Consider the following 22,501-nt stretch of genomic DNA (forward strand, 5'->3'; position numbering starts at 1 on the left):
GATCTGCAGCAGATAGATAGAGATCAGTCCCCCTGGAGAAAATGGCTGCTTTGGCCATTGGAGTCTATGGCATTGAAGCCCCTCCCCTCCTCAAACCCCACCCTCCTCAGGCTGTGCCCCCGAAACCTCCCACCGGTGGCGAAGAGGGACCTGGCCACCTTATGGGGAGGAGATTCTCGACAATGTGGAAGTTTAAAAAGTAAATAAAAATGGGGAATGGTCAGATTACTATTGCCAGCTGTGGGTCCGGAAGTTCCTGGAGAGTTGAACATATGTAAAGCTGCCATACGCTAAAACCAATCATTGGTCCATCAGAGCCGGTGTTGTCTACTCAGACTGGCAGCCGCTCTCCAGGGTCTCAGGCAGAGGTCTTTCACCTCACCTACTGCCTGGTCCTTTAACTGGAGATGCCAGGGATTGAACCGGGGACCTTCGGCATGCAAACCGGATGTTCTACCACTGAGCCACGGCCCGTCCTGTTTTCCTTAGGCTGGGCCCAAGCGTGGGAAAAAGGAAAGGTGTACTTTCCAAGGCAGGCCACAACCCCCTTACCATGTGCGCTTGTGACTGGTCAGAAAGAAGACATTTTTTAAAAATCCCATGACTAATGAAATTGTAGGCATAGAACGGGCATGTTACAAGCATATTTGGGGACACCAGGGATTGAGCCTGGAGATGCCAGGGATTGAACCCAGGACCTTCTGCATGCCAAGCAGCTGCTCTAGCAGTGAGCCACAGCCCCCTCCCCAGTTTGGGGGCAGAGCCGGTGGAAAGGGGGATTTGGGGAGAGGTTTGACTTCGAATCCATGGTACACCGTAGAGTTTGCCTTCTGAAGCAGCCCTTTTCTCGTCTCTGAGGATCAGCGGTAATTCTGGGCCCGCCTGGAGGTTGGCAACCCTAGAAGTGGAAGAGGTCTGGGGAAAGGGATTTGGTAACACTGGGTTTTTTATCAATACATCTTGCTGGATTGGTTTTTTTCTGTACAGATTCTGTGTCGATAAATAAAATATAGAAGTTGAAACCAAAACTCGTCAGCCCATGAAGCGTGTTTCTTTGGGGAAAGGCGAGAGTCGTCCCGCGCACCTCCCGATCTTTCCCGGCAGCGGCTTTTCCAATTTTCTTTTCCCTGCCCAGTCCACAGCGACCTGTCTGTTGGCCAACCCCTAAATATCCGCCGTGGAAACCCCGTACGCTGCAGAGGATTCTGGGACATCGATTCAGCTCCAGTAGGGTGCCAGCTGGACGTGTCGGGAGCTCGTGGTCAGGTTTTGAACCCGAGCCTCCCCCCGCTGCCCTGCACTGCAGGGGTAGCGTTTGTCCGCCCTGACTGGTCTTCGCGTTGAGCAACCCTTTCGAATAGGCTTGCCAGGTCCCTCTTCGCCACCCACGGGAGGTTTGTGGGATGGAGCCTGAGGAGGGCGGGGTTTGGGGAGGGGAGGGACTTCAATGCCGTAGAGTCCAATTGGCAAAGCGGCCATTTTTTCCTTCGTGGGAACTAATCTGTATACAGCACCTTGAAATTTATTACTAAGATGTGCAATATAAGAGGAACATGCTTGAAGGACTGATGAAGAATTCAATTGCAAAGAATCTGAAACGGCCCTATCCTCCATGAAGTTATTCCTCCCTGAATATTTAATATCTGTTATAATTGCTCACTTACCTGCATTAGACGAATACAGAAGAATGATGTACATACTTTGAGAGACATTGCACTTTTGAATTGAACTGTTCCTGGTTACCACCATCCTTGAGATGGTTTTGTATGTTTGTGCATGATTAATTGTATGTTTGGTTCATTTTGTGCAATTGTGTGTGCGTATTATATTAGACACAGTAGCATATAAACATTCGTTGCACCTATATGTGTTTCTCGCTCCTGTACTGAGTACCTGGAGGTTGGCAACCCTAGTGGGTCACCTTTGGCCAGTCGCTTACTCTCAGCGTAACCTACCCAGCAGGGTTGTTGTGCGGATAAAACGGAGGAAGGCAGAACGATGTAAACCGCTTTGGGACCCCATTGGGAAAAAAGGGGGGGGATCAATAAATAAAAAAAAAGAGTGCAGAAGGCAAAAACAACCCAAAGAAAACAGAATTTTTAGAAACGCTTTGTAATAACTTTCCTCCCGTTTAGATCTCCCTGGGGCTGCCAATTCCATGTAGGGAGGTACTTCAGCGGGGTATAATGCCAAAGAGCCCTGCAATACCAATTCCAGCGGGGTATAATGCCACAGAGCCCTGCAATACCAATTCCAGCCTCTTCAGCGGGGTATAATGCCACAGAGCCCTGTCATACCAATTCCAGCGGGGTATAATGCCACAGAGCCCTGCAATACCAATTCCGGCCTCTGGGTGGCGGCGAGGTGCACAGGCTTTTCCCCTTCCCGAGGCGTCCAGGGCGGCCGAGAGGGCGCAGCTCCGCCCTCGGCCCGACAGGTGGCGCTAACGTTACGCGCGGGGAGCGAGCCGGCCGCGGCCGAGCTGGGCCCGTTGCGTTCCGGGTCAAAGGGCGGGCTCCACTTCCGCTTCCGGAATATTTTGGGTGGGTTTTTTTTTTCTTTCCCTTCACCACCGGCTCCCGACCGAATGTAGAACGGGAGTTTGGGGGAGGGGGGGGATTTTGTCCCGCCCCCCTTTGCCTGGCGTCACGCTCGTGGCCCCGCCCTCCAGGCGCGCCCCCGCCGGGGACCATGAACCGCCCGAAGCCCGCGGCCGCGCGCCGCCCCAGCACCGTCGCCAAACCCTCCGGTGAGTGGGTTTGGGGGGTGGGGGTGGGGAGGAAGGGGAGTGCGCGTGCACGTGCGAGAAAGCCCCACGAGTTGCAAGTCCCGGGTCGTCAATCAGAGCTATGGATCGTGGGAGCGTAAAAATTGGAAGGGACCCCCCGGGGTCATCTAGTCCAACCCCCCTGCACAATGCAGGAAATTCCAAACTACCTCCCCCCCACACCCCTAGTGACCCCTACTCCATGCCCAGAAGATGGCAACAAAAACCCACTAGGCTCTCTGGCCAATCTGGCCTGGAGCAAAAGTGGCTTCCTGGCCCCAAGGGCTGCTTGGTGTCACCCTGTTGACACAAATCCCCACTAGAGGATAAGGGAGGGGTTCTGAATTCAATAAACCGGCAGCGCTACTGGTGGACAACGGTGAGGTTGCTTACAATAAAACAAAACGTTTAATGCAACAGCACAACCTATCACTTCAAGTAACCAAACAATTACAAGCACAAACACAATGCGCAAAATCTCCAGTGCCTTTCAGGAAGGATCACGCCGTCCATCGGTAAATAACACCAAGTGCAGTAACAAGGAAGGAAAAGTCCACAACTTAAAAGTTTCACTGCAGGGTTGTTGCTTCACGAGTGCTGCTGCAGGTGCTGAAGGCCTTCTTCTCTCTTCCCAGTCTGTAAAGGGAAATGATTAGGTCCCCTCCGTGTAACTCTGGCTTCCCTCTTCCTAGCCAGCCCCACCGACTCAGGGGTGTCAGTGTCTAAACTATCCCTTAAAATCATTTTATTAACATAACTCTTTCGGGGAATATTCTAGTGTGCCCCTTTCTTTCTAACAGGACCCACACATACCTGTAAAGGGAAATGATTCGTCCCCTCCGTGTAACTCTGGCTTCCCTCTTCCTAGCCAGCCCCACCGACTCAGGGGTGTCAGTGTCTAAACTATCCCTTAAAATCATTTTATTAACATAACTCTTTCGGGGAATATTCTAGTGTGCCCCTTTCTTTCTAACAGGACCCACACATACCTGTAAAGGGAAATGATTCGTCCCCTCCGTGTAACTCTGGCTTCCCTCTTCCTAGCCATCCCAACCGACTCAGGGGTGTCAGTGTCTAAACTATCCCTTAAAATCATTTTATTAACATAACTCTTTCGGGGAATATTCTAGTGTGCCCCTTTCTTTCTAACAGGACCCACACATACCTGTAAAGGGAAATGATTCGTCCCCTCCGTGTAACTCTGGCTTCCCTCTTCCTAGCCAGCCCAACCGACTCAGGGGTGTCAGTGTCTAAACTATCCCTTAAAATCATTTTATTAACATAACTCTTTCGGGGAATATTCTAGTGTGCCCCTTTCTTTCTAACAGGACCCACACATACCTGTAAAGGGAAATGATTCGTCCCCTCCGTGTAACTCTGGCTTCCCTCTTCCTAGCCAGCCCCACCGACTCAGGGGTGTCAGTGTCTAAACTATCCCTTAAAATCATTTTATTAACATAACTCTTTCGGGGAATATTCTAGTGTGCCCCTTTCTTTCTAACAGGACCCACACATACCTGTAAAGGGGAACGATTCGTCCCCTCCGTGTAACTCTGGCTTCCCTCTTCCTAGCCAGCCCAACCGACTCAGGGGTGTCAGTGTCTAAACTATCCCTTAAAATCATTTTATTAACATAACTCTTTCGGGGAATATTCTAGTGTGCCCCTTTCTTTCTAACAGGACCCACACATACCTGTAAAGGGAAACGATTAGTCCCCTCCGTGTAACTCTGGCTTCCCTCTTCCTAGCCATCCCAACCGACTCCGGGGTGTCAGTGTCTAAACTATCCCTTAAAATCATTTTATTAACATAACTCTTTCGGGGAATATTCTAGTGTGCCCCTTTCTTTCTAACAGGACCCACACATACCTGTAAAGGGAAATGATTAGTCCCCTCCGTGTAACTCTGGCTTCCCTCTTCCTAGCCAGCCCAACCGACTGAGGGGGGTGGCAGTTGCAGTCCGTAACCTACCTAACTGCCCATGCTCAGTGAGCCCCCCTGGGTCCTGAAGCCCATAATATTGGCAGGGTTACATTGGCATAATTTCTAATCCTATAAGGGCCCCCCCAAGAGCCAGAGTAATGGTAAAAGTGTCAGACGAGGCTCTGAGAAACCCAGGTTCGAATCCCCGTTCGCGCCGTGGAAGCTTGCTGAGAGACCTCGGGACTGTCACACCTTCTCAGCCGTGACCCTGGCTGGTATTTGGATGGGAGACCTCCAAGGAATGCCAGGGTCCTGAGGCGGAGGCCGGCGACGGCCGACCGCCTCCCGACGTCTCTTGCCTTGACAACCTTACGGGGTCGCCGTAAGTCAGCGGCAGCATGATGGAGAATAAAAATAGGAAACCCCCCTCCCTCCAAGAAGGCTGTGCTTTTTCAGACGGGGCCCCTCTAAATTTTACACTTGCCCGCTTTGAAGCGCTGCGCCCATCTGGAGCCGGATCGGCCCAGCTTCCGCTTCCCCTGGCGCAGTTTCTGTAAATGGGGGTGGTGGTGGTGGCATGTTTAAGGGCATGTTTGCATTTTGCAGTCCACACAGGTGTAAGAATTGCCCCCTTTCCCCAATCCTGCAATCCCTTCCCAAATTCTTTCTTGGTCAATTTCACTGGTCAATTTCTTCTTCGCAAGGATTGTGTGTGTGTGTGTGTGTGTGTAGGGGTCATTGTTAAAATGAACTAGCAAAGCCCAGATGTTTTGCTCAGTTTGCAAGACTGGTAGGCAGGCCCCCTTTCTTGGGAATTCTATAGGGTGATGCAGATCCCACCGTGGCGGAAGCCCCACTTTTCCTGACGTTCCCGCTGTATGAAATCCTAATAACCGTCTTGACCAACCCAGTGACAGCTTCTTCATTGCGACCAGCTATTTAGTTGCTGTTTTCGAAAGGCGTTTCTCATAATACTAAAACATGGGGTCACCTGCCGAAGCTGGAGGGTGAGAGATTCAAAACAGGTAAAAGAAAGTCTTTCTTCACACAACACGTAGTTAAACTGTGGAACTCCCTGCCCCAGGATGTGCTGATGGCTGCCAACTTGGAAGGCTTGAAGAGGAGAGTGGACATGTTCATGGAGGAGAAGGGTATCCATGGCTACTAGTTAAAATGGATACTAGTCACGATGCACACCTATTCTCTCCAGGATCAGAGGAGCATGGCCATTATATTAGGTGCTGAGGAACACAGGCAGGATGGTGCTGCTGCAGTTGTCTTGATTGTGGGCTTCCTAGAGGCACCAGTTTGGCCGCTGTGTGAACAGACTGCTGGACTTGATGGGCCTGGATCTGATCCAGCAGGGCCTTTCTTATGTTCTTATTGATGTTCCCCAGAGAAGGCACCAAAAAGTATCCTGCAGACTTCTCATTTCCACTGATGGCTTTCCAATTTTTCTTCTAGGTCACCCGCCACCAGGAGATTTCATCGCCTTAGGCTCGAAAGGCCAAGCCAGCGAATCGAAAGCAGCTGCAGCCCTGCTCAAGCCGGCTTCAGCCGGGCTGCCTTCCGAGCGCAAGAGAGATGCCTCGGCCAGCTTGTCCGGTGCTTCTGGCCTCACCAGCCTGGCCAAGCGCCCCAAGCTGTCCTCCACGCCCCCACTCAGTGCCTTGGGACGCCTGGCAGAGGCCGCGGTCGCGGAAAAGCGGGCGATTTCACCCTCTATCAAGGAGCCATCTGTCATCCCCATTGAAGGTAAACAAGGCAAAGTCATTTGCTCCTTTTTTTTAAATTTCCAGTTTATTAATTTGCTTCGTTTGTACCTCAGGGGGCTTATATCGGCTTGCGGTGTCATTTTCCCTTTTTCCATTTTATTCTCACCACAACAACCCTGTGTGGTAGGCTAAGCTGAGAGCATATAGAATAGAATCATAGAGTTGGAAGGGACCACCAGACCATCAAGTCCAACCCCCTGCACAATGCAGGAAATTAACAACTACGTCCCCCCCCCCACACCCCTAGTGACCAGAAGATGGCCAAGATGCCCTCCCTCTCATCATCTGCCTAAGGTCACAGAATCAGTATTGCTGACAGATGACCATCTAGCCTCTGCTTCAAAACCTCTAGGGAAGGAGAGCTTACCACCTCCCGAGGAAGCCTGTTCCACTGAGGAACCACTCTAACTGTTAGAAAATTCTTCCTAATGTCTAGACGGAAACTTTTTGGAATCAATTTCAACCCGTTGGTTCTGGTCCGACCTTCTGGGGCAACAGAAAACAACTCGGCACCATCCTCTATATGACAGCCCCTCAAGTACTTGAACCTGGTTATCATATCCCCTCTCAGTCTTCTCCTCTTCAGGCTAAACATACCCAGCTCCTTCAACCTTTCCTCATAGGACTTGATCTCCAGACCCCTCACCATCTTTGTTGCCCTCCTCTGGACACGTTCCAGCTTGTCTACATCCTTCTTAAATTGCAGTGCCCAAAACTGAACACAATGCTCTAGGTGAGGTCTAACCAGAGCAGAGTAAAGCGATACCATCACTTCGCGTGATCTGGACACTATCCTTCTGTTGATGCAGCCCAAGACCACATTTGCCTTTTTAGCTACCGCATCACACTACCACATCACACATATGACTAGCCCGAGGTCACCCGGCGAGCTTCCATGGCAAGCAGGGATTTGAACCTGAGTCTCCTAGCCTGGCACTGTAACCACCAAACCACACCAGCTTTCTTTACCCAAGTGTTTGTCCTAATTTATGTTATGCTTTTAGACGCTGATACCCCACTTTGCTCCCCAGTGGGGACCAAAGACAGCATCATTCTGCCCTCCGTTTCACCTTCACAAGCAACTGTGTGTGAGGTAGACGAGGCCAACAGTGAATGGTCTAAGCCCCCCCCCAGTCAGTTTTCATGGGGAAGTGAGAATTTGAACTCTGTTCTCCCAGATTGTAGTAGTCCGATTCTCTAACCGTCTCGAAACCCATCCTGGTTTTGCTTCCCTTCCCAGTGGCGCCCACGGTCTTGCTGGACGAGATCGAGGCGGCAGAAGCCGAGGGCAACGACGACCGCATCGAAGGGGTGTTGTGCGGGACGGTGAAGCAGCTGAAGGTGAACCGGGCCAAGCCGGACCCCACGCTGTATCTGAGCCTGATGTTCCTAGCGAAGATCAAGCCGAACATCTTCGCCACGGAGGGAGTGATTGAGGTGAGGACCACATGTAACCTTGTATTCCAAGATTAGAAAACTGGTATTGCCTGGTCCCTCTTTGCTCCGGCAGGAGGTTTTTGGGGTGGAGCCTGAGGAGGGCGTGGTTTGGGGAGGGGAGGGACTTCACAATGGGTAGCCATGATAGTCTATCAAGAGCAGTAGAAAAGAACAAGAGTCCAGTAGCAGATTCTTTGGTGTGCTGTCCGCCTCAGTGTTCCCATCTGTAAAATGGTAGGATAGTTTTCAGGCCCCCCTCCAACAGCATGCAGAAGGATGGACTCACATTCTAGCTGTATGGTTAGTTTTTAAGGCGCTACTGGACTCTTGCTCTTTTCCGCTTGTATGGGGTGGCGGTGCATATTTTCCCTATCCCCCCCCCCCAAGCCCGATATGTCAAGAACGGACATTACAACAAAAACCGAAGCAGAATATTTCCACTTTCTGAACGGTCAGTGAAATGACATACGTTGCATTATCTGCGAGGTGTAGGGGCTAAGAGCAGCCGTCTCTAATCTGGAGAACCGGGTTCGATTCCCCACTCCTCCACATGAAGCCTGATTGTTCCTCCTTAGTGAAAACTCCATGGGTTTCAACCCGGAGGGGCTGACTTCCTGGGAAATAGATTGCTATCCTAAGCACATACACATGGTTCTGCTTAAGGCGTCCGCCGCAGTGCAGCTTTCCGTTGAGCTGGAAAGGCTCCGTGTTTCTAACTGAGGCGTTTCTGTCTCTCCAGGCCCTGTGCAGCCTCCTCCGCAGGGACGCCTCCATCAATTTCAAGGCCAAGGGGAACAGCCTGGTCTCCGTCTTGGCTTGCAACCTCCTCATGGCCGCCTACGAAGAGGACGAAAACTGGCCCGAGATCTTTGTCAAGGTGCAGCAGGGGAGGAGGGCGGGGCGTGCCGCAGGGGGCTCGGGAAGGAAGGGGAACGTTCGGCCCTCCCCTTCCTCCGAATGCTCCCGTGAGGTCCTTTCCAGCTCTGTGTTAGTGTGGGTGTTTACGCATGGGAGCGTGGTGCTTGAAGGTCACTCTGCCCACACGTTCTGTTGACAAATCTATGCGCCAGCAGTCCCCGAGCTCAAATCAGGAAGCATTGGAGTCCCCGCCCCCGCTGCCTTGCAATTGGTTGTAGGGCTTTCTGTGAGAGAAACGTCCATTTCCCCTCTCCCCACTCCCGGCGGAAACCCAAGTGCCATTTTACAAACCTTTTCAAAAAACGGAACTTTCTAAAAGGAATTGTGTGGGGTGGGGAGAGAAACCCAAGCATCTTTTAAAAATCCTTTCTTGTGTGAGTCTGCTCAGAAAGAACACCAAGAAATCAGGAAGCATTGGAGTCCCCGCCCCTTGTGAGAGAAATGTAACCCCTCCCCTCAACTCCCCTGTTGCGCGCTTTGGCTTATGCATGGAGATTTCACCCGAGCTGATCTCAGGGGAGATCGAAGAATTGGGTTGTTACTGGACGTGGCGACTTGAGAAGGAATCGCTCGGCTCTTCCTTGCAGGTCTATATTGAAGACTCCTTGGGGGAACGCATCTGGGTCGACAGCCCGCACTGCAAGACATTTGTGGATAACATTCAGACGGCGTTCGGCACCAAGATGCCTCCCAAGAGCATTTTGCTCCATGGGGAGGTCGGGCGCGGCGGCGGTGGCGACCTGAGTGCCGGTAAGGCAATCTTTGGGCGGGCGGGGAGGAGACCAGGCAGCGCAATATATTGGTTAGTGCAGGACTTGGGCAGGGGTCCCCAAAATTTTTGAACCTGTGGCCACGTATGGAATTCAGACAGAGCGTGGTGGGTGCTGCCACAAAATGGCCGCTGCCGCAGCCGCCAAAGTTAACATTTTTTAAAATCTGCATCACCAATCAGAAGCCCTGGCCCCACCCACTTTCTACAAGCGGTGGGTGGGTGCCCAGAAAGGTTTCGGCAGGCAGCCTGATGCCCACGGTCACCATTCTGGGGAACCCTGAACCAGGGTCCAGGTTGAAATTCCCACTCTGCTAGCCACTCTCGGCCTAACCTACATCCTATAGTCACACCCGGGCGTAACTACCTGCAAACGGAGGAAGAACAGAAGCTGACCTGAGATCACATCTATTGCAGCCAATGTGTCCCCCCTTTCCTCTTTGGGCTCCAAGTGTCATGGTCACACCTTGGCTCAGTAGGGTTGCCAACCTCCAGGTACTAGTTGGAGATCAGCTATTACAGCCGATCTCCAGGTGACAGAGATCAGTTCCCCTGGAGAAAATGGCCGCTTTGGCAATTGGGCTCGATAGCATTGACGTCTCTCCCCTCCCCAAACCCCGCCTTCCTCAGGCTCTGCCCCCAAAAACCTCCTGCCGGTGCTGAAGAGGAACCTGGCAACCCTATGGCTTAGCCGCTGAATTGCCTGAGGCTTTTTTGGGGTGACATAACGGACGCGTGTCCTTGGCCCCGCCTGCAGGGAACAGCCCGCACCCCTCGGTGCCGGAGGAGGAGGACAGCCAGAGCGAGCTGTTGATCGCGGAGGACAAGATGAGCCCGGAGCAGGAGGGACAGCTGATGCCCAGGTACGAAGGCCTTTCATCCTTCCAGCACTCAAGGAAGCTTAGGATATAAATAAAACACAGCATGTAAAAATGCATAAAATTGAATATCACAGTTTAAGGCTGCTTTAATCTAGCGCCGTCCTAAATAAAACTCTCTTCAGCTGCCTCCTGAAGATCGCCAGAGAGGGGGCCAGGCGCACCTCCCTGGGGAGCTTGTTCCGCAATCATGGGGCTGCCCCCGAAAAGGCCCTGCTCTGGCGTGCCCACTGAGCAAGCTACTTTGATTGGTGGGATAGTCAGGAGGGTCTTTTCCTGGGATCTTAATTCCTGGGGAGGAACGTATGGGAGAAGGTGGTCCTTCAGCACCAAGCCACGTAGGGCTTCCCCTAATAAAAAGCAAAACCCGCCGTGTAAAAGTCGGATTGTGCCGGCCCAGGTACGACGACCTTGCAGAGAGCGTGGAGGAGTACGTCCTGGACATGCTGCGGGACCAGCTCAACCGGCGCCAGCCGATGGACAACGTCTCCCGGAACCTCCTGCGCCTCCTGACCGCCTCGTGCGGCTACAAGGAGATCCGTCAGATGGCCGTGCAGAGGCTGGAAATGTGGCTGCAGAACCCCAAAGTAAGAGGTTTTGACCCTGTTGAGTGGGGGTGGCATTGCTCCGGGATCCCCAGCATGGAGCTCGTGGGTGCCACGGCACCCACAAACACCTTTTCTGGCACCCTCCAAGTGTTTTGAGAAAGTGGGGCGAGCCCTGTGGGGTCTTTTGCCCAGCAGGGCTTCTGATTGGCCAACGGAGATCCGACTGGCTGTGCAGATTTTAAAAAAACATTGTTTCAGCGGCAGCTGCCCCCACAACACAAAGATTTTCACTGTTTGTTTGTTAGATTTATAGGCTGCCCTTTTCTGGCCAAAGCCAGGCTCAGAACGGCTCACAACCTTTTAAAACAATTTATGACCAATCCATAAGTCACATAAAATGTACAACAGTAAAGCCAGGCGCCCTTATAGAATAGAGTTGGAAGGGACCACCAGGGTCATCTAGTCCAACCCCCTGCACAATGCAGGAAATTCACAACTACCTCCCCCCCTGACACCCCCAGCGACCCCCTACTCCATGCCCAGAAGATGGCCAAGGTGCCCTCCCTCTCATGATCTGCTTAAGGTCATAGAATCAGCATTGCTGACAGATGGCCATCTAACCTCTTCTTAAAAACTCATTCAAAGCATCCCAAATGTTTGTAGATTTTACAAACATTATTCAACTATAACAACAACAATATAGCTATGATAATACTGACGTAAGCAGCAATAACGTTTATACCATTAGTGGGAGCATAGCAGAGGTGGAGAGAGAAGGAGGGGCGAAGAAGAAGAGTTGGTTTTTATATGCCGACTTTCTGCACCTTTTAAGGAGACTCAAACCGGCTTACAATCCCTTCCTCTCCCCCCAAAAGACTCTTTGTGATGCAGATGGAGCTGAGAGAGTTTGGAGAGAACTGTGACTAGCCCAAGGCCACCCAGCTGGCTTCATTTGTAGGAATGGGGAGACCAACCCGGTTCTCCAGAGTAGAGTCTGCCGCTCACGTGGAGGAGTGGGGAATCGAACCCGGTTCTCCCGATTAGAGTCCACCACTCTTCACCACTAAACCACTCTGGAAAGCCGTCACCGTCCTCAAATGTCTGCCTGGCGGAATTGCTCAGTTTTACAGGCCCGGCAGAACTGCTTGAAGTCCCGCAGGGCCTGACTCTCACCAGGCATAGCATTCCACCAGGCCGGGGCCAGAACCGAAATGGCCCTGGTGGAGGACGTTTGGATACTTTTTGGTCCAGGGATCCCCAGTAGATTTTCTCCAGCTGAGCGAAGTGCTCTTTGGGGAATGTATCGGGAAAGAGGCAGTGACTGTGCGACTGAAGATAACCTGCGGCAGCCATTTTGTGACTGGTTCTGCCTCGTGTGCCCACCGTTCTGTTGTTATTTCGAAGGGGGCCAACAGCTCAAAAAGGTTGGGGACCGTTGCCCCCCTTTTGCTTGGGCCTTGACCGCCCTCGTGCCTTCCCTGGCCTCAGGTTGCAAGGGGAAGGGTTTTCCCCTCGATGAGAGGGAAGGGTCGTGGCTCAGTGGCAGAGCCTCAGAAGGCCCCAGGTTCAATCCCCAGCATCTCCAGTTAAAGGGACCAGGCAAGTAGGTGATGGGAAAGACCTCTGCCTGAGACCCTGGAGAGCCATGGAGAGAGGCCATGGCTGAGTGGTAGAGCATCTGCTTGGCATGCAGAAGATCCCAGCTTCAATCCCCAGCATCTCCAGTTAAAGGGACTAGGCAAGGAGGTAATGTGAAAGACCTCTTCCTGAGACCCTGGAGAGCCACGGCCGGTCTGAGTAGACAATACTGACTTTGATGGACCAATGGTCTGATTCAGTATGAGGCAGCTTCGTGTGTTCATGAGAGTCAACCCACCCCTCTCCCCTTCCGCTCCTCAGCTCACCCGGCCAGCCCAAGACTTGCTGATGTCGGTCTGCATGAACTGCAACACCCACAGCTCCGAGGATGTGGAGGTCGTCTCCAACCTGATCAAGATCCGCCTGAAGCCGAAACTCCTGCTCAACCACTACATGCTGTGTGTCCGGTAATCGGGGGGAACAGGCCTCGTTTCCCCTTTGAAAATTACACTGAGGAGAGGGGGTGGAAGGATTTGTTTTTTAAAATATATATATTATTGTATTTTATTAAAGATTTTATTTTTCTACACAAACAAAAAATATAGATCTTTAAACATAAACGATCGTGATGTTTCCGTTTACATGGAGCCTACTTTTTTTGAGATTACATTTTAATAATTAACTTCTTGAATCTCAATACTCTGTATCAGGGGTATCAAACATAAGGCCCGTGGGGTGGATCCTGGCCCTTGAGAGTTCTTATCCGGCCCGCAAACCGGCCAAGGCAGCCACCCTCCAGTCCCGATCTGGGCTGGCGAGGCATGGCCCAGCCTGACAAAATGACATTTATGTCATATCCGGCCCTCGTAACAATTGAAATCGACACCCCTGCTCTATATTCTCAATATATCTTTATATATCTTCATATGGGATAGTATGTGTGTGCAAGTGCCTTCAAGTCGTTTCTGACTCATGGCGACCCTATGAATCAATGTCCTCCAAAGTGTCCTATCCTTAACAGCCTTGCTCAGATCTTGCAAATTGAGGGCCGTGACTTCCTTTATTGAGTCCATCCATCTCTTGTTGGGTCTTCCTCTTTTCCTGCTGCCTTCAACTTTTCCTAGCATGATTGTCTTTTCCAGTGACTCTTGTCTTCTCATAATATGTCCAAAGTACAACAGCCTCAGTTTAGTCATTTTAGCTTCTAGGGTCAGTTCAGGCTTGATTTGTTCTAAAACACTCTCCTCCAACACCACATTTCAAAGGAATCTACTTTCTTCCTATCAGCTTTCTTCATTGTCTAGCTCTCACACCCATACATAGTAATAGGGAATACACTTCAGAATCTTTTGTAGCTCCTTCACGGCTGCCCTTCCCAGTCTCAATCTCCTTCTGATGTCTTGGCTGCAGTCTCCCTTTTGGTTAATAATGATGGGATAGTATGCTTATAATAAAAACCTATATTAAATAAATCATTTTTATTCTGTTTTGATTTAATTCTATTATTTTTAGCAACATAATTGGGGGAAAAATTGTTCCATTTCCCCCCACTCTGAAATTCTGAAATTGGTCTGTTACATACAAAGGATGTTAGTTTTGCCGTAGTTGCATATTGTGTTAACTCTTTCATTCAGTCAGATCTGGCTATTTCTCTACTGTCCATTTTGCTGCATATGTTACTCTTCTTCCATGGTGGTGGAAGTAGCAGGGTGCCGGCCATTGGGAAAGAGGCCGGTTGCCTGGTGTCGTCGCAAATCGGGAGAGATTCTCTGGCTAGGGCACAGCGGAGTGTCTGGGACAGCCATAGATCCTGCGACAGGGATATTGCGGTACATATGTCGCCGGTCAGCTGTAATGTTTTCTCTCCTGCAGGGAGCTGCTGAATGCCCACCGGGACAACCTGGGGACCGTGGTCAAGTCTGTGATCTTCAACGAGCTTTCCAATGCCAGGAACCCCAACAACATGCAGATTCTGTACACGGTCCTCCAACACAGCCCGGAGCTGGCGCCAAAGGTAGGCGGAGGTGGTCGAGGCCGGCGGGCTAGCCAGCGATGGCGGGGAAAGTGAGGGCCCTGGCTCAAACCGCTGTTTGGGTTTGTCAAGGCCAGCTAGGTCCTTGGGTGGCTAGTTGGCTAGTCCTGGATCCACTGGACTAGTTCACACAAGGCGGCAAGCCAAGTGCCAATAGTTCTTTCACTCTGCCTAAAGGGCCGCAGAAATGCCCTACACCCACTATATTCAAGGATATGTGATGTTGTAATGATGTAATGTAAACAATAATTGTATTTTATGATTTAACCATGAAAACAAGATGCTAGAAATTAATGAATGGGTTCATTCTTAACCTTTTTTCCTGGAGATGAGAATGAGACTAAAATTCCTTATATAGAGCGTCAATAAAGCTTAAAACTGATTCTTTATAGTTTAGCAAAATAGCCTCCTGAAAGAGGAAGTCCTTATTTGGTAATATAATGGGAGGCCACTGAGCACGTGCAGTGAAAATGAGAATTGCTTGATTCTCAAAGTCAGCCTCTTTTAAGGTGACTGAAACAGTATAAATACAGGCAGGGAGAGGGCTAGTACTTCAGACCTCTCTCAGAGGGTCTCAGAAGAGGCTGTTGGTATGTATGGCTTTACAAATATATTATGCTAGAGTGTGAATTAGAGTGTGAATTTGAACTAAATCAGACTAATTTGACTGTTATATTTTAAGTGTTGGGTTTTAAAACTGAATAGTATGTAGAACTTGCTCGGTTTCAGTTTCAGTACCTTTATTGGCATACCAAGGACAATCAAAAAGAGTAAACCTAGCCACTATCCATCATTTTACCTCGCCTCCTAATTACAACACCAAGAAATTTGGCTAGAGATTCAATAATCTCAGAACTTCGGGAGGATAACAACAAGTTAATCGTACTATTGTCGGCTTGATTAGCATAGTTTGATAGAAAAGGATCTAAAAGGGCAGCACGAATTTCGCAATAAAATGGACAGTACAAAAGAATATGGTCAATACTTTCTATCTGCCCCATAACACAGTTACACACTCTAGCAGAGTATGGAATTTTCTTGTATCTCCCAAACAGAATGGCAGAAGGGAGAGCATTAAAACGGGCTAGCATATAAGCGCTCCGAAGATGGTTGTAGAACTTGCTTGCTTTACTGTATCCATTGTTACTGAATATTAAGACTTTGTAATACTTGAATATACACATATATACATTAAATTACATTGGAGTACATCAATAAAAAGACTTATTTTTTAAGTGAGTAAAGTAGTTGAGTCCTGCTTAGTAGGTGACTATCTGAATAAGATAACCTACCCCTTCTCAGGAAGGGGTCGTTTCTAAGAGCATAGTCACTCGAAAGGCACCGACCCACTTCACAGGCTTAAATACGTGCAAGCAGAGGAAGAACAGTAGCTCAGCCGAGACGCCATTCCTCTGGCAAAGAAATGTTCCCATCCTTCCTCCGTGGTAGAAATGTCTCAAGGTTTGAATACCTGCAAGCAGAGGAGGGACAGCAGCTCCGCCCAGATCTCGTTCAGCCAGCTTTAAAGATGTTCCCCCGCCTTCCTCCTCTGCCAGCTTGTTTTCCCCCTCACTTCTTTTGCTCTTGGTCATCTTTAATTCTGCTGCTGGACGGGGTTTGTCACCCTAACCAGTTTCGCACCCCCATCTTCCCTCCCGGTCTCTCTCCCCCGCCCCAGTTCCTGGCGATGGTGTTTCAGGATCTGCTGACCAACAAAGACGACTACTTGCGGGCTTCCCGGGCCTTGCTGCGGGAGATCATCAAGCAGACGAAGCACGAGATCAATTTTCAGGCTTTCTGCCTGGGGCTCATGCAAGAGCGGAAGGAGTCGCAGTACGTTGAGATGGAGTTCAAGGTAAGGGGTTCCGTCCTGGTTTCCGCCTCCAGCTTCTGCTTCTGGGGGCAAACTCAACCTGAATTCCTTTTGCAGGCCTTGCCTTGGCCATTCCCTCTGGGATTTAGAAACGTAGAGCTGGAAGGGACCTCTAGGGTCGTCTAGTCCAACCCCCTGCACAATGCAGGGAATTCCCAACTACCTCCCCCCTACACTGCCAATGTGCCAAACGAGGTAAGGGTCTGCGGAACACGGCCGGCGTGTTGACAACCCCGGGGTCTCTCTCGTCCCGACAGGACCGGTTTGTCATCCATGTCACGGACCTGCTGGCCGTCTCCATGATGCTCAGCATTACCGCGCAGGTGAAGGAAGCGGGGATCGCATGGGACAAAGGAGAGAAAAAGAGTAAGCTCGAGCGTCGCTGGGGTGGCGTCTGAAAACGGGGCAAGTGAGAGCGAACGAGCGAGCCACGTTCCCATCAGGAATTTGCAATAAGTACCATGAGAGCCAGCGTGGTGTAGTGGTTAAGAGTAGCTGACTCTAATCTGGAGAACCGGGTTTGATTCCCCACTCCTCCATATGAGCAGCAGACTCTTATCTGGAGAACCGGGTTCGATTCTCCACTCCTCCATATGAAGCCTGCTGGGTGATCTTGGGCCGGTCACAGTTCTCTCCGAACTGTCTCAGCCCATGTGGAGGCAGGCAATGGCAAACCACGTCCAGGCGTCTCTTGCCTTGAAAACCCTACGGGATCGCCCTGAGTCAGCTGTAACTTGAAGGCACACACCCTTTGATCAATGGACCCATAAAGGAGATAAGTCTTGGATCTGATTAATATAGTCTAAATTCTGTACCCAAGGAAAGCTGATTTTTAATTTTATTTAGTTAAAAAAATACTTCTATTCCACTTAGCCTTCAAGGTGTCCGAGAAAAACATAAAAGAGTTTTTGTGACGGCAAAATTACTAACTCGCATAACAGAGTGGTGAAATACTAACCAATAGCAAAACCTGGACTCCTGTCTCTATTGCACCAGATACATAGGCTGTTACCGTACTAGGTATTCCCAGCAATGTATTAAGAGTTTGGAAATGTTATAAAAAATACTGTTCGCACTTTGTTTGGCCTCTTTAGCTGTGAAGACGTCTTCCAACCATTTTTTAGCCGTAGTATCCAAAAACCCTTTTAAAGTGATGTATTAAGAGTTTGGAAATGTTATAAAAAACATCGCTGGGAATACCTAGTGCGGTAACAGCCACAATCACAGAAACGTTCTGAAAATGGAGTTTTAGCGAATTGTCCTCTTAGTTCTGCTGTCTTATTTCTGCAATCTGGCGAGCGTAAAAGCTTGGAAAAGTTTAGAGATTTGCAATCCCGGAACCCACCAAGTTGCTTGAAACCAAAAGCCAGCTGGCCCCGTAACTCCAGGTTCATAATGACAGGTCGAAAGGGGCCGCTCAGGGAAGGGGGACCGCGGAGGAGAATCTGTAGGTGTTGCGCTGGCCATTCATTGGATACCAACCGGTATGATTTGTGGGGTTTGAATTCTGGCTGACTTTTGGCCTTCTCATTTTTGTCCAGACTTGGACGTGCTTCGCGCCTTCCAGAACCAGATCGCAGCCATTCAGCGGGACGCCGTGTGGTGGCTGCACACGGTGGTCCCCTCGATCTCCAAACTGGCGCCCAAAGAATACGTGCACTGGTAGGGAATGGGGCTGAAGCGGGCAGGGAGGGGGGACTTGGCCGAGGGATGTCACTCCGTTTTCTCTGTCCACCGAAACCTGAAGAGTGCCCCGCAGGTAGTAAGAGCTTGGCCTGCCCTGGCATTAAAGGGATTCTGCTGCCCGGGAACAGAAACTTACCTGTCCTGGGGGGTTCCGTTGCTGATTGTTAGTAACATTTTTTGAAGGATTCCCCTGTCCGGGGGGAAGGGGGTTTCTGTCGGCGGCAGCTGTGCATCTCGTATTATTTCCTTTGTTTATCGCGCTGGCTTTCTGCTCTTCCCCTGAAGAGGACATTGCGACTTGCGTGCAGTTCCCAGGCCGTCTCTTCTTCTGGTAGCTCACGGGGTCAGACCTGCTCCCATTTCAACCAGACTGTCCCGTCAACGTTCAGGCCCTCTGATGGGCCGCTCGTAGCGTGACTGAAGGTGTTTCACAACTCCCAGCGGACACCAATTGCATTTAGTGCAGCCTACTTGAGCTAATTGTTTCCTTCTCCTGGGAAGGGCATGGGATTTCTCTAAGGTTATTAATGGGACCCCCCCCCCGCCGGGCTCCCCAAATATCCCACCACTCCCACCAGCCGGGCTCCCTGAGTGTCCCATACCTCCTGTCAGCCAGGCTCCCTGAGTGTCCCACCCCTCCCACTAGCCAGGTTCCCTGAATGCCCCTCCAGCTGATCTGGCTCCCTGAGTGTCCCACCCCTCCCATCAGCCATGCTTCCTGAGTGTCCCACCCCTCCCATTGGTCAGGTTCCCTGAATACCCCTCCTGCCAGCCAGGTTCCCTGAGTGTCCCACCCCTCCCGCTAGCTAGGTTCCCTGAATGCCTTTCCCGCCAGCCGGGCTCCCTGTCCCACCTCACTTGTCAGCCAGGCTCCCTGAGTGTCCCACCCCTCCCATCAGCCAGGCTCCCTGAGTGACCTACCCCTCCTATTGGTCAGGTTCCCTGAATGCCCCTCCCGCCAGCCGGGCTCCCTGTGTGTCCCACCTCTCTTGTCAGCCAGGCTCCCTGAGTGTCCCACCCCTCCTGCTGGCCAGGTTCCCTGAATGCCCCTCCCGCCAGCCGGGCTCCCTGAGTGTCCCACCTCTCTTGTCAGCCAGGCTCCCTGAGTGTCCCACCCCTCCCGCTGGCTAGGTTTCCTGAATGCCCCTTCAGCCAGCCGGGTTCCCTGAGTGTCCCACCTCTCCCGTCAGCCAGGCTCCCTGAGTGTCCCACCCCTCCCGCTGGCTAGGTTCCCTGAATGCCCCTTCAGCTGGCCAGGCTCCCTGAGTGTCCCACCCCTCCTGCCAGCTGGGCTCCCTGAGTGCCCCACCCCTCCCACCGAACTGAGCTCCCCCAGCGTCAACCTGTTTGGTGAAGGATGGCAGCCTTTTAACGTTTTATGTCTGAGCCTGACGACATCTGATGATTCACGTTTTCTTTTTTGTTTAACACAGCCTCCACAAAGTGCTGTTCACGGAACAACCGGAGACCTACTACAAATGGGACAACTGGCCCCCCGAGAGCGACCGCAAGTGAGTGTGAACCCAGCGAAAGACGCTGTAGCCTGGCGGAGGTGCAAATCCCACCCCCGCCACCAATGGCCCCTTCCTTTCTCCCCCCCCAGCTTCTTCCTCCGCCTCTGCTCCGAAGTGCCCATCCTGGAAGACACACTCATGCGGATCCTCGTCATCGGGCTGTCGCGAGACCTCCCTCTTGGCCCCGCCGACGCCATGGAGCTGGCCGACCACCTGGTGAAACGGGCCGCTGCCGTGCAGGCCGACGGTAGGGCTCTTGTGGCCCGGTTCGTGCCCCCCCCCACCTTGCTTTTCTGCTCGGGCGTGAGCTTGGCTGGCTGGACGGCCAGCGCGGTGCAGTGGTTAGAGTGTCAAACTAGGATCTGGAAGACCCAGGTTCAGTCCCCGCCGTGCCTTGGAAGCTTCCTGACCTTGGGCCAGTCACACATTCTACCCCACAGGGATGTTGTGAGGGTAAAATGGAGGTGAGAATGATGTGAGCCACTGTAGGGGTCCCCATTTGGGAGAAAGGTGGGGTATAAATGAATAGATAAATACGCCCCACCCTCCCGCTTCCTCAATTAGGCGTGGCGTACGCACCCTCCCTATCTAGAACATTGCTTGGCCATGGATCCCAACTCCAGGAACACATGAACACGTGGAGCTGCCTGATACTGAATCGGACCCTTGGTCCATCAAAGTCAGTACTGTCTACTCAGACTGGCAGCGGCTCTTCAGGGTCTCAGGCAGAGGTCTTTCGCATCACCTACCTGCCCAGTCCCTTTAAATGGAGATGCCAGGGATTGAACCTGGGACCTTCTGCATGCCAAGCAGATGCTCTACCACTGAGCCACGACCCCTCCATAGGCAGAGACCCATAGGCAGCCTTCAGTCCCCCAAACCGCTTTGGTTTTTTTGACCGAGCAAGGAAACCCTGACTTCCCCGTTCGCGGAGCAGATCTGCGAGATCCAGAAAGAACGCAGGAGTGTCCAAGTCCAAGCGCTTCTGCGCCGCCTTTCCGCCAGAATCCCGCCTTTGGCCCTGCGGTCGAGCCGAGCAAACGTGACTGTTCTCGTTCAGTAAAAAACGTACTGTGTTTCGCGCAGCCGGCGCGCAGAATTCTGTCCCCATCTCCGACGAGGACTGTTTTCCTTCCTCAGTAACTGGTTTCTGTTGCATTCAGATCTTGAAGTCTTGCGAGTGGAAAGGATCCAGCTCATTGACGCGGTCCTGAACCTCTGCACCTATCACCACCCAGAAAACATCCAGCTGCCGCCGGGGTAAAGTTTTCACATGTTCGGTTCCTCAATGGGGGGAAGCGAGAAAAGGTTTTAAGTGAAATCTTAGCCAACAATATTTCTGTATCATTTCCCCTCCTTAACACAGCTGAATTGCTTTGTCATACAGAATCCATTTTGGCATGAAGAAACAAGTTTTTTTGAGAGGGTCAAACCTTTCAAATGAAATGCTGTCTGTTCTGATTTGCTTTTTTTGTTGCTGCTAGCCAGCATGGTGTAGTGGTTAAGAGCGGAAGACTCCAATCTGGAGAAGTGGGTTCAGTTCCCCACTCCTCCACATGAGCGGCGGACTCTAATCTGGAGAACTAGGTTTGATTCCCCACACCTACCCATGAAGCCAGCTGGGTGACCTTGGGCTAGTCATGGCTCTCTCCGATTCAGATTAATTAGATTTATTATTAATACAGCGTAAACCAGTAAAACACATGTGTCGTTGATACAAAAGGTAAAAAAGTATTGCAGTTCAACCAAAAACATTCCTAATTAAAATTTCCAAATAAGGGCAGGCGATTGTAAGCCGCTTTGAGACTCCTTAAAAAGTAGAGAAATTGGGATATTAAAAACAACTCTTCTTCTACACTTGAGTCCAGTGGCACCATAGAGACCAACAACATATTCGGGGTATCTGACAAAGGGAGCTTCAACTCTTGAAAGCTCATACCCTGAAAATGTGGTTGTTCCCTAAGTGCTACTGGACTCTTATCTACCTGTTCTTCTGCAGCCCGACACGGTTACCCTCTCAAACCTTTTTTGTCATTATTGTCTCAAGGTACCAGCCTCCGAACCTGGCTATCTCCACTCTCTACTGGAAGGCCTGGCCTCTTCTGCTGGTAGTGGCTGCGTTCAATCCTGAGAACATTGGTGAGTCAGGAAGGAAGCCGCAGCCGCCTTAGGGTGACTGTGTAGGGTTTTCAAGGCAAGAGACGTTCAGAGGTGGTTTGCCATTGCCTGCCTCTGCGTAGCGCCCCTCAACTTCCTTGGTGGTGGTCTGTCCAACTTCTAACCAGGGCCGACCCTGCTTACCTTCTGAGATCTGATGAGATCACGCTAGCCTGGGCCATCCGGGTCAGGGCAAGAGAGGGACAGAGGTGGTTTGCCATTGCCTGCCTCTGGACTTCCTTGTGGTCTCCCATCCAAGTACTAACCAGGGCCAGATCTGACGAGATCGACAGTATTATACTAGTGTATAATTCCCAGTTAACTAACTGGGATGGCTCTCAGTGGACAGGGCTGAAGCAGGAAGGGATGAAGGGGTGCCCAAGCTCCCCCCCCCCCACCTCATCAGATTTCCCCCCAGATTCTGCACTCTGGTATACTTTATCAGTAGTAATAAAGTATTGGGGGAGTGTTTCTCTACCAGGTGTGTTGCAAAAATATTCAGACTCTTGCTTTGTTTGTGCTGTTCTTTCCCTGCCCTTCTCCCTCTCCCTCCCTCCCTCCCTCCCTCCCTCCCTCAGGTCTTGCTGCCTGGGAGGAGTACCCCACACTGAAGATGCTCATGGAAATGGTGATGACCAAGTAAGTC

The 22,501-nt window shown here is 51.2% G+C and overlaps 1 protein-coding gene across 1 annotated transcript in view; it reads left to right on the top strand.

Moving 5' to 3' along the window:
* The first annotated feature begins 2,691 nt into the window (after nt 1-2,691).
* INTS1 (integrator complex subunit 1) overlaps nt 2,692-22,501 on the top strand; it is a 50,217-nt gene continuing 30,407 nt past the window's right edge. The window contains exons 1-17 of the mRNA XM_056866199.1: nt 2,692-2,749; nt 6,155-6,445; nt 7,706-7,902; nt 8,642-8,779; nt 9,408-9,570; nt 10,347-10,452; nt 10,868-11,054; nt 12,915-13,060; nt 14,466-14,607; nt 16,304-16,480; nt 16,756-16,864; nt 18,040-18,160; nt 19,618-19,695; nt 19,788-19,945; nt 20,862-20,958; nt 21,746-21,837; nt 22,434-22,494. Coding sequence (XP_056722177.1) covers nt 2,692-2,749; nt 6,155-6,445; nt 7,706-7,902; nt 8,642-8,779; nt 9,408-9,570; nt 10,347-10,452; nt 10,868-11,054; nt 12,915-13,060; nt 14,466-14,607; nt 16,304-16,480; nt 16,756-16,864; nt 18,040-18,160; nt 19,618-19,695; nt 19,788-19,945; nt 20,862-20,958; nt 21,746-21,837; nt 22,434-22,494 — 2,321 coding nt within the window. The remainder of the gene's footprint in view (nt 2,750-6,154; nt 6,446-7,705; nt 7,903-8,641; nt 8,780-9,407; nt 9,571-10,346; nt 10,453-10,867; nt 11,055-12,914; nt 13,061-14,465; nt 14,608-16,303; nt 16,481-16,755; nt 16,865-18,039; nt 18,161-19,617; nt 19,696-19,787; nt 19,946-20,861; nt 20,959-21,745; nt 21,838-22,433; nt 22,495-22,501) is intronic.

The sequence above is a fragment of the Euleptes europaea genome, chromosome 21, assembly GCF_029931775.1.
Source record: "Euleptes europaea isolate rEulEur1 chromosome 21, rEulEur1.hap1, whole genome shotgun sequence".
NCBI lineage: Eukaryota > Metazoa > Chordata > Lepidosauria > Squamata > Sphaerodactylidae > Euleptes > Euleptes europaea.